At 41.9% G+C, this 12071-nt stretch overlaps 1 protein-coding gene across 1 annotated transcript in view; it reads right to left on the bottom strand.

The window, feature by feature from the left end:
* Positions 1–12071, bottom strand: part of TLN1 (talin 1) — a 3443760-nt gene that overhangs the window by 951928 nt on the left and 2479761 nt on the right. The window contains exon 37 of the mRNA XM_044078439.1: positions 2011–2133. Coding sequence (XP_043934374.1) covers positions 2011–2133 — 123 coding nt within the window. The remainder of the gene's footprint in view (positions 1–2010; positions 2134–12071) is intronic.

The following is a 12071-nucleotide window of genomic DNA, read 5'->3' as shown; positions in this document are numbered from 1 at the left end:
AGGGCAACATCTGTCCTACAGGCAAATTACTAGCTAGCAGTGCACTAGCCAGAGGGAGAGTTACCAATGTAAAAGCAGAATTCTCCGGTGAAAAGCATAACAAAACTGACAGACTACAGAAATCCAACAACCAAGACTGACAGACATTCAATCCTGAGGAAGACATATGAAGAAACCTTTATACCAACAAAGAAGCCAGAGGATAAAATGTAGAAACAATATCTTCAGAAACCTGACACTGGAGGCTGAAAGAGGGGTTGCAAGTGAGGCAAAACCTGTTTTTTTTTTTTTTTAAATATTTACCGGGTTAGTCCCACTAAGCTAGTAGCCACTTTTCAGGACATTTTCAGGTGGTATTTACAATACTTGGGGAAATCTGGCCAAGGCAGGCAAATCAGTGACTTAACTGAACACCTGCAGGCCTCAGCAGGACTAGCAGGAATCACTAATGCCTCACACACCCAACTCACTTCATTCTGGATTCGCCACTATGCTTTTCGATTTGTCCTAGATAAGGAGCTAGCTACTGTGTAGCTCAAGAAAGTGAATGAGGTTATCACTGGATTATGAAGGCACATTTCTAGTTGCTAAGCAGAGTTTTATTAATAAAGGCTTTTTAATATTCATAAAAACCACTATGATTCTTCATTCAGTAATTTTTTCACTACCCCCACTAAAAATGTAGTCATTCACTAGGCACAGGGCACTGAATCATATTATAGACCAGACGTAATTCTGTTAAAAGTCACACACTCATATGTGGGCTGTTTGGAGAATCATCACTTGATCTACAGTGTCTCTTTGGTACATGGAATTAAACTGGTGCACTGGCAAAAAACACACCGTTACAGATTCCACACAGAAGGCACTATAGCCAACAACTAAGGGCTTTCAAGGCAGCAATGCCACCTGCTGTGCCCACTATAGACAAAAAGAAAAATTAGGTAAAAGCCAAGGCACTTAGTGTGAAAGAATTCTTGGCATAGAGATAACCAGTGGGCTCACACATCTCCAAGCACGACACTGAAGTAAACATGTTTACAGCACACTTTACCATCAAAAATCTTGGGAAGAGAATGTCACAGCTTATTCTCCATTTATAGCTGCTAAAGTTATACGCTTGGGAGGTAATCTGTTGCCAGAAATTGGATATCTGTACTGCTTATATAGTATTCTGCCCAGATGTCAACAGAAGATCAGCATCCCAGGGTTTGGAATAAGACTGAAGCAATGGTCTTTATGAAGAACATCACTCAAAAGATGTTGGAAATCTCAGCAAGACTAAGTGACAGGGACTGTTCAGCTCTACATGATGTGGGATGTACAGCTTTACCTACTGCAGGAGCAGCACAGAGTTATATAACGATACAAGTCTGTTAACTGGCAGTATTAATACAATGAGAACTGGGAGGTGTTGAATTATGCTAACACAACAAAAGGGAATGCCTCAGTCACTGTAATGTGTAAAACACCATTAGAGGAACTATATGACCATTCCTAATCATCATAGAAATCTGAAGCATATTAAGTACATGGTGCTTGCGGAAATGGCTATCTGGGACAAAATACTATCGGAAGATTTAATTCACACAGGGATGTATAATGCTTGCTTTGATGCATTATATGTGGTGGGAGGGGGGACCTTTGTTCCACATACCCTATGATAGTAATCATGTACTCATGGCATATTATCAAAAAGTTTAACAATGCTGTAACTGAGCAGTTTAAGCTACTGTTTCTCTTATTCATGAGTCTCTGTTTTTAGGCTTTGATGATGCAACCTGATAGCTACCACAAACCTTTGAGTGAATGCAAATAAGTACAACAGATTGTTAAGACAAACAAAAATAATTTTAATCAACTTCTACAGCATATACAGACTTGCATAATGTATGCTACTTAACCCCGAATATGTTAGAAAGCATTTTTTTTTAACCATTCCACAATCTGAAGTCAGTCCTGGCAAGAACTCATCATCTCTCAATCATATACTCCAATAAAAAGACTTACCTGTGCTGCAGCTTCAGTAAGTCCACATAAAGCTTTGGAGGCAGAACTGACAGAATCGCCAAATTCAGGCAAGTTACTGTTCTTGGCATTCTGGGAGATACCAGCCATTGCTTCCCCTAGAATCTGCAAGGATAGAAATACAAGCCATAAGAAGCTGTATGACTGAACTTGACTATATATTATAAATTAAAACACTTGTGTTTTGGCATGGAGCCATAACTTGGTATTTAAAGCAGTAAAGTATTACTATTGAGACAGTAAAGTTCATGAACAACCACAGGCAGAGGCTCAACTCCTGACCTTAACTCAGTCCTGATTTCACCTGTTTAACCGGTTTTACCAGGTTATGGTATCCCAAATAAAACTATTTATTTACAATATTTCACTTTGAAGTTTTGAGATGTGTACAGAGCCCCAAACAAATACAATATTCTTATTTAACACACAAGCAACACAAAATGCAAGTCACTTTTTAAGTCAATATAATACACAGTTGCAGAAGTTTCTGCAAAAGTACCAGTTCACATCCACATGAAGCTGCCATCTTCCTATCCACCCTTATAACTCTGATCTGTATGACTATTTTTTTACACTTCTGAATGTCTTAACTATGTTTCTTCTTACACAAATACTTATCAAGTATCCAATGTCTTGGTAAGCTTCTTCATGACAAAGCTAAACTCTTAATGTAGCACAGTCAGATAAACTAGCAAGGTCTCAAACCTTGCTACAGCTGTCACAAACACCATGGCAATTCTGAAGAAAAAGTCCTACACCTAAGTTTAAGCATCAGAGAGTAAACCTAGTCTAAGGTGATCATTCATTCCTATACTGTTTAGGTAACTTGCCATAAATTTCCCAACTGTACAATGTGCCTCTTCCAGGTCCTTTTTCAATTCACCCAACTCCTAATTTTATGTTCAAATCTCTAATCCACACAGCCATCGCCTCATGAGGCATCTTTATTTAGTTGTAGTGCTTGTCTGACTTGCTGTTCTCAGTCAGCAATTGATTTTAAAATGAAGTTATTCATTTAATGTTTGGTTACTTCTACTTTTTAATAGTTTTTCTTATATTGCATTTTGTTTTAAGCTGCTTGTTCTTTTGGAGTTTTAAGAGGTCTTTGGCTAGGGTCAGTTTGAAAAGTCAGAAAATTTCTAATTCCTTTGCAGACAGTAAATGACATCCAGCTAATTAGTGGGAGGAGCTGAGAAATAGCATTCCTCATTTAAGTAGAAATATTTAGAGGAATCTTTATTTGGCTGTAGTGTTTGCTTGACTTGCTGATCTGTCTGCATTTGATTTTCCCACCACCTACCCTACTGTTGTTGACAAACTTAGTGGCATTTGAGTTGTCCACCGCTACTAATAATCTTATGTTGGACATTCCTCCCAGTGCTATCTCATCAGCTCATTCAACTGAATACTGAGAGAATAGATGGTAAAGCCCACAACCTTAGTCACTTAAACCTGAATTATCTTCTGTTTCCTCCCTTCCCACTTACTTAAAAAAGGTGCACTTTATCCAACTGCTTTTACTGTATATGTGCTTCTTCTATTTACCTTTTTGCTGCACATTCTTAAAGTGTTCAGCTGCTTTTAATCTGCTGCATTTATTACTACTTGTTAGTAAGCCTGATTAAACTGTAATTGTTATTCTATGCCTCTTAGCTTTGATTTAAGCACTTGGACTTCAAACTAGTTATCTTACATAAGGAAGGCTTGTGGTCTACACTCTTGTGGCAGGACAGGTAGCTAACCCCCTTCTAAGTTGGAAATCACTGGTTGAAGGCTTACTGTGTCTGGTATTCTAAAAATGTCTTGGTTCTGGTTTAAACGCTTAGACCGCAGGCTAGTTTTACATTAAGAAAGTTTGTAGTCTACACTTTTGTGGGAGAAGTGGGTAGCCTCTGCCCTTCTGAGCTGGGAATTGCTGGTGAATGCTTATTGTGTCTCTTATTTTAGTGTCTTTGTTCTGATTTAAACAATTGGGTTTGTGGTTTACATTCCTGTGGCAGGAGGAGATAACCTACACCCTTCTGAGTTGGGAATTGCTGGCTGAAGGCTTATTGTGTCTGTTATTCTAAAAAAGTATCAGTTCTGGTTTAAGCACTTGGGCTCCAAACCAGTTATTTTACATTAGGAAGGTCTGTGGGTCTACACTTTTGTGAGAAGACAGGGTGCTGGGAATTGTTGAAGGTTTATTGTGCCTGTTATTCCAAGTGTCTTTTTTTCTGGTCTGCACTCTTGTTGCATTACTGTCTAGACTGATTTTTTTTTTTTTTTTTTTTAAACTACTAGGAGCATCTAGTTTACTCATACCTGAGCTTTGCTCATCAAGTTGCTTGTCTTACTGACTTGTTCAATATTCAAGTTTCTTCACTCTACCCTAGATGATCAGTGGTCATGGATATGCACTTCCCGACTCAATCTGTGGCCACTCTGGTTGAGATGGATATTCTGAGGCATTGTAGCAATTGCCTCAAGTAGACTGACAACCCACGCATTCTTACTAGAACAGGCAGTGCGCATGTGAGAGGTGTAAATACACTTAACCTGGAGGCAAAACTTTCTCATACAACCATAACTACTAATCATATATAGGTTGTCAGTGACACTTGCACCACATCTACTGCACAGAGTAAAGACCCTACACATAAAGCTACTTATGCTGAGGCACTTACAGGTAACCTTCTTAAAACAGTAAGACTTCCGCACAGTACAATCAAAGAAAGGGTCTTTGGTCATCATGTAAACACTCCACTAAAACACCACCACCCCAGCTACACACATTAATACTATGTCCAATGCCTCCACTGCTAAGCCCTTAAGGCCACTGGTGAGTCTATAGTGAGGCACACCGATGTCCCCCTCATCAAACTGAGTAAGGAAAGAGTCACGGTTAGCTGCCTTTCTGGGGCTAGGATCTGTTAAGTCACACAGGCACTCAGGTCATTGAACCACAGGTAGCAGTATGACTGTCACAACCCTTGTGGGCATTAATGACCTGAGACTTGCCTCCCTTGATTATATTAAGTGAGACAGGACTGTGCATCTCAGACGGGTATAAGCCTAGTATCACTGAGCAGCATACTACCTTCTCCAAGGATGATGCCACATTACCAACACAAAATGATTGATTTTAACAACTAACTTAGCTTCTAGTGTCAATCCGGGGGGGGGGGGGGGATACAATATTTGACGGCTTGGGAGGACATGGTTGACAGACTACCCTGCTTTGCCAGGGGTGGTCTGCACTTATCCCCTCTAGGCTTTTGGATACTGGCAAATATCTTTTCCACCCCCACAGTGCTTTTTTTAGGCAATGCCAAACTAATAAACCTACCGGCTTAATTGAATCTGTTAAGGTGGTACTGTTACTAGAAGTCTTAACTAGAAACTCTGTTTTCTGCAAACCTTCCTCTCCCTGAAGAGTGCAGACATCTGTGTAGTAACAGAGATGTGATTTAAAGTATCCCAACAATGCAAGGTTATAATGCCTTTCACACCTTTAGACCAGCTACTGCACAGGAGGGAACTAAAGGTGAAGGAGGTTCAGTCTATATTAAGACCAATCTGACTAGTTAAAGTGTATGACCCACTGGAACTCGTACATGTGCAACTCATCAAAAACAGGGTGTTGTACAATATACAAGTCCCCCTCCATGTCCCAGGAAACCCATACTACCTATCTCAAAGTACTGGAGTCCCTCATTGTTCAACCTAATATGACATTCTTGGGGGATCAGAACTAATCCTCGATAGTTTGGGAATCATACACCACTTCTAAATCACAAGCTCAGTGATTCCTAAACTTTAATACCAACATCCTGGAACAGTTGGTCCATTCTCCCACCAGGGGTACAAATATCCTTGACCTTGTACTCAACATGGGAGGCCAATGTTCCTCACCCAATGTAATATCTTCACTAGTCAGATCTGGCAATAAGGCAATATCACTAGAAATTAAAATTAAATCCGGAATCCAGCAAAAACAAAAACTCTTAGGAACGACTCCAAGGCTAACCTCTCTCTCTACTAAGCGACAACTTGGCTAAATTCCAAGCACCTTCAAAATCAGTAAACACCAAAGAATACACTGAGCTATTTACAAAATATCTGGACAGCCACATTGATAGCTGTACAGAGCGAGCTGTGCCCAACTGTATTAAGAATAAGAAACTCAAAAGACAAGCCACCCTGGTGGAATCACAATATCAATTGGTTATACAACAAAAGAAAAAAAAATCTTGGTAAAGCAAAGGAGGAAAAAAAGCCATGCATATTAAAAGCCCCCTGACCAATATAAACAGGGAGCTAAAAGAGTTGATTAATACTTCAAAGGCTACATTTGAAGAAAAAAAGTTGTCAGGCAAAGGACAACCACAAAGCTTTCCACAGCTATGTCTGTAACCACAAAGGAAATGCACAACAATGTACAAAACTTATAGTTTCATAGTTTAGTACTAGGCTATCTGCCCTGGGGCATTTGTAAGCCTAGCCATAGTTATGTAGCTTCCGCCACCCCATGAAATGGTACAAAAATGCACAGAATAGATTTAGAATACTGTGCCTCTGTCTAGTAGTGACACAGTGAAGGTCTCCTTATATAATAGAATTAGTTTACTGTGTCCCTGTCTAGTAGTGACACAGATGTGACCCCTGGGGTAAACTTACGATCTCCCATCCACTCATCAAGATTTCTCTTGAAGAGGGTCAGTGAGGGGCTCTGCCTAACATGAACCGGGATCTTGTTCCAGAGCATGGGAAGCCTCTGGGTTATGAATCTATCCCTCCAGCATGTCCTATTCATACTTGTGCCGAGGTTTAAGTCTTTAGCTCTCGTGGTTCTGATGGATTTGGATTTTTTGAGGTGGAGCATGTCCATCAGTTCCTGATTGGACATGGCCTTGTACGTCAGGCAGAGATCACCTCTGAGCAGGCGGTATGCTACTGAATAGAGCTGGAGTTTCTTTAGTCTGGCAGAATAGGACATATGTTGGAGACCCTTGATCCTCTTGGTGAGGTACTTTTGTGTTTCTCTCCAGCTGTTGCAAATGCCGGGTGAGGTACATACCAAATGGGGCATTGTACTCAATCATGGGTCTGATGAGGGAGGAGTATAGGGGTACAATGACATCCTTGGATCTGGTTGTGAATCCCTTCATGATAAGGTGTGCAAGGTAGAATGTTTTTCTAACCACTTTGGCAACGTGGGTGTCAAATGAGAGGCCGCTGTCGACTTGGGTCCCTAGGTCTCTGATTACTTTTTCCATACTCAGTGGGTTGCTGTCTGTGTGATAATTTGTGGGTACTTTGTTTTTCCCAAAGGGGATGACTATACATTTTTTGGCATTTAGTTTAAGGCCATGACTCCGACACCAGTTGTCCGTTTCTGTTAGGCCTTTTTGTAGGACGTGTGTGTCTACTGGTTTATCGACTATGGCGCCTAGTTTGCAGTCATCTGCGAACTTTGTCAGTCACAACCCTCCCATGTTTGCTTTAACATCTGAGAAATAAATGCCGAACAAGAGGGGTCCCAGGACAGATCCCTGTGGGACACCACTTGTGACTGGCTTTGAGTCTGACATTGCTCCAGCGATTTTAACTTTATGGGTTCTGTCCTTTAGCCAGTTTGCAACCCATCTAGTGACATAAGGGTTTACGTTTAAGCTGTTGAGCTTAACTATGATGCCTGAGTGTAAATGCAGTCACCCACACTGAATTGGAGGCCACTGCCAACCTTTGGCTGACAGATTCAGCTCAAATTTCTCCCCCCACTCCCCCCCCCACCCCCAGATAGTCCAAAATAAATACCACATAACACAAGCCCCCAACCATTACTAGGGAACGCACTTTACAAGGCCAAAAATACTGCATTGACGGGCCGCAATAACATCCCAGGAAATTTAATAAATAGCATAAAATATGACCTCTCTGGTTCACTTGAATCACTTTTCAACTGGAGCCTTCAGTCAGGTTTTGTGCCCAAGGAATGGAAGATGCCTGCAGTCGTTCCCCTGCACAAAGGAGATCCAACCACTGATCTGGGTAACTACAAGCCCATATGACTTACCAGCCTAATATGTAAGGCCATGAAAAGAACAATCATGGATATGATAAATGAAAATATAAGTAAACTACAAATTCTGGACCCATCACACTTTGGCTTTGTTAAAAGATGTTCATGCCTAATAAATCTGGTGGACTGTTTTGAGAGGATCAACAAAGCACTGGATGAAGGTGAGACTGTGCACACAGCCTACCTCGACCTGGCCAAGCCTTTTGATACAATCCCTCACTCAGGCATTATGGACAAGCTTACCAATTTAGGTATAAACCCTGTTATCACCCACTGGATTACCAACTGGCTCACTAGGACCCAGGTCATCAAAATAGGTGAGGCCACTTCCACCAAGAGGCCGCTCACTAGGACCCAGGTCATCCAAATAGGTGAGGCCACTTCCACCAAGAGGCCAGTCACTAGCAGAGTCTCTAATGGCTTGGTACTGGGTACTGAGCCCACTCCTTTTTGGCATCTATTTCTCGGTCTGAAAGCAAATGCTGAAGGGTCTGTGGCTAACTAAGTTTGCAGATCTTTGCAAGCTGGAAGTTATCACTGACTCCCATGCAGACAGTGGCATTCTTCAAGAAGCTCTACTTCTGACTAGCAAATGGTGCTAAAGAGATTGGCCTTAAACTCAATGTTAAGAAATGCACAATTGTACCCTCCCGGCTAGTTACCATGTTGATAATACACCCCTAAGAGTTAACCAAGTGGTCTGAGATGTGGATATACATATAGACAGTAACCTTACCTTCGACCATCACATGTCCACAGTGGTGAGGAAATCCTTCTACGTTGTGCAACTAATGGCATGGCATCTAGGTCCAAAGAGGTTATTATCCCACTGTACTCCACACTTATCAAACCAGAGTAAAATGCTTCCTTTGGTATGTACCTGACCAGGCATATGCAGCAATTAGAGCATGCTCAAAGGTTTCTTACAAAAAGAATACAAGATTAACAAACCTGCCTTATGCAGAGTGGGTTAAAGCCCTTTCCCCCTACACAGTCTCCTATAGATTGCTGAGGGGTGATCTATGCCTGGCTTACAAGACATCCACAAACCCCACAATTATGAATCTCCTGCATATTTCCAAGCCAAATAGGTGGTCTAGGGACCTGAATTTTGTCTGTGACTATGAACATGCTGGAGACAGATGCATGTCCCACAGACTGCTCCTCCTACGGAACAGTCTTCCCATCCATGTGAGGCTGAGATAGTCTACTACCTAGTTTAAGCAAAACATAGAAAAGTGGATGGGGAATAGGACATTTACACCAGGCCTGGCATGTGGACTGAAGTAGCTTATAAATTCCTGGCCCTCAATTTCCTGTTTGGATACAGAACTTCATTATTTTCTCAGGAAAACTTGGCTAGGCTTAGAAAGCCCCCCAACCCCCCCAGTCGTTAGCCTAGTGACAACAGTCAATGAATCTATGAAAGCAAGGAGACAACCAAGCTCTGCCTCAGAGGTTCCAGGCAGCACATAAGCCTTTACTAAATTAAGTTAGAATGCTTCCTTCTATCCTTAAAAAAAATTACTTTCCAAATCTATAGGACACCATTTCTTCTAAATTAAATGAAATCATCTCTATCAATTTATAAACATATCCATACCACCACAAAGGAAGAAAACAGCATATGCTTTCAAAACAAGGCAACACAAATGTTTCTACTGTGTAAAAAGGAGCCAGCACCTGCAAGTGGACAGTTTCCAAGAACTCTGTGTAGATGGGCAGCCATCACCTACCAAGTGGACAACTACACAGCACCCAGTGCAGGCAGGCCATCACCTACCAAGCAGACCACTGCCTAGCACCCAATGCAGATGGGGAGCCATCACCTACAAATGGACCACTGCCTAGCACTCCCTGCAGATGGGGAGCCATCACCTACACTAAGTAAACCCCTGCCTAGTACCCAGTGGAGCCATCACCTACCAAGGAAATCATTGCGCAGCACCCAATGTAGACGAGGAGCCATCACCTACCAAGTAAACCACTGCCTAGCACACAGTGCAGATGAGAAGCCATCACCTACCAAGTGGACAAATGCCTAGCACCCATTTGCCCTTTACCACTACCCATATGTTAAGTTTCGACTTTAAAATACTACTCCTTAACATATGTTAAACTAATCAAACTTGGGGAGTCCAGTTGCTCCCCTCCACCTACCTTAACACCACTGTTGTTAACATGAGTCTTTGGGAGCATGAACAATGGACAAAGTCACTTAGGTTTCCTAGGTAACTAACTTTACTGCATTCCCCATAGACAAGCAGTAACAACAGAAAATAGTTGCTTACCGGGAAAGTCCTACTGGGCTAACGGTACCCATTTTCAGTGCAGACCCATGCAGAAAATCTGAAGACACAGAAAAAATTTACTAATACATTATATAAGCACTGTACAGAGGTTTACACAAAGAAATTACTGTAAATACCTTCACTCCCCCTGCTAAACCACCCTCTGTAAAGGCAGCCTTTATTTTCTGGCTGGAAATATTTAGCTCATACCTTCTAACTACAAGCAGACTGCGGTGGTGGTGCTCTGGCAGCATTGCCGCCTCACAGTAAGACGTTGTCCTGTTCGATTCTCAGCTAGAGCGTCTTCTGTGTGGAGACATGCGTGAATGGGCGTACCTTCATTGAAGGTTGTGCGTCAGGGCTGGCAACTCAGCACGTAAAAATCTACTGCCAATCATTAGTGGACCGGAGTTCGCTGTGGCGACCCCTAACCGGGAAAAGCCGAAAGACATAACTTTCTAACTACAGCCTTTAAACTGCTCTTTGCCGATACTTTTTCTGCCATACTCACCTTCTTTCCCGCTCCATTCGCCCTATGGGTTCACTCTGCTCCCCTACCCTACCCACAATTCCCAACCGCCGCCAGTACTCCTAGCTTTATCCTCATCTTACCCCACCCTCTCAGCCTAATTACCCAATCCCAGCTCCCCTCTTATTACTCCTCCCAACTATAGCCATCCTTCTTAAACTCTGTAATCTGTACTCCACCCAATTATAGCCCCTCCTCTTTCCTTAAATCTCTAGAATACCTCTATCACTTTTTAAATCCTTTTTTCTTCATAGCCTTCTCTATTTTCCTAACCACTCATACCACTCTCTCTCTGCCCCAACATACTCTCCTCAAGTTACCACACCCTCCAAGTCCCCTAGCCTCCTCTTCTGTTCCTACTTCCCTTATACTGTGCTACCTTATATTCCACATATGCTTGTCCAATACTACCTACAAAGACAACTACCATACAAACCCACCTTCTCCCACTCTCTTACTCCAATTTCCACTCTATCTCCTCTTCTCTCATTCAGCCCAACCCTCTAAACCTATTCCACCATAAACTCTTATATTCTAAAGTCAAGACACTGTCACCTACTCCAATCTACCAAAATTCATGCCTGGCAGACCAATATGGCTAAAGGATATCTACTTTAACAACCTAGTCCAAGCTGGCAATATCCATCCCAACCCTGATCCTAAATCCTTTATTAACAACACTCATCCCTTACCCTCTTCCTCCTATCTCAACACCCTAAATTGGGGTTGGGAGGGTGGCCTAATGGTTAAGGTGTTTCCCTTACAAACACGAAGTGCGAGGCTTGAGTCTCACAAGGGATAAATAGCTAGGCTTTAAATGGCTCGCAAGGGCAGTTAAATTAGTACTAATCTATGAACCTATAAAGATTTTTAAAATTAATGCACAAAGTCTAAACAACAAAGTACACCAATTTCCAGCTTGGTTAAGCCATAACCAACCAGATATCTTAGCCATCTCTGAAAGCCCTTTGTCTCACACTCAGATTCTGCCCCCAGGATTTCATTGTCTCAGAAATGACCGACTAAATAAAAATGGTGGAGGCACTGCCCTAGTCTACTCCAACATTCTTACCTTAATTTTCCTCCAAATTCCAATTCCAGAACACTGAACTAACTGCTGGAATTCTAAAACTAAAACAAAGATATCTGCATCATTGCC

This window comes from Protopterus annectens, chromosome 1.part1 (assembly GCF_019279795.1).
Source record: "Protopterus annectens isolate FY-2018-M chromosome 1.part1, PAN1.0, whole genome shotgun sequence".
In the NCBI taxonomy this organism is placed as follows: domain Eukaryota; kingdom Metazoa; phylum Chordata; order Ceratodontiformes; family Protopteridae; genus Protopterus; species Protopterus annectens.
Note: the sequence above shows the minus strand (reverse complement) of the source record. Positions and strands in the feature narration are given on the sequence as shown.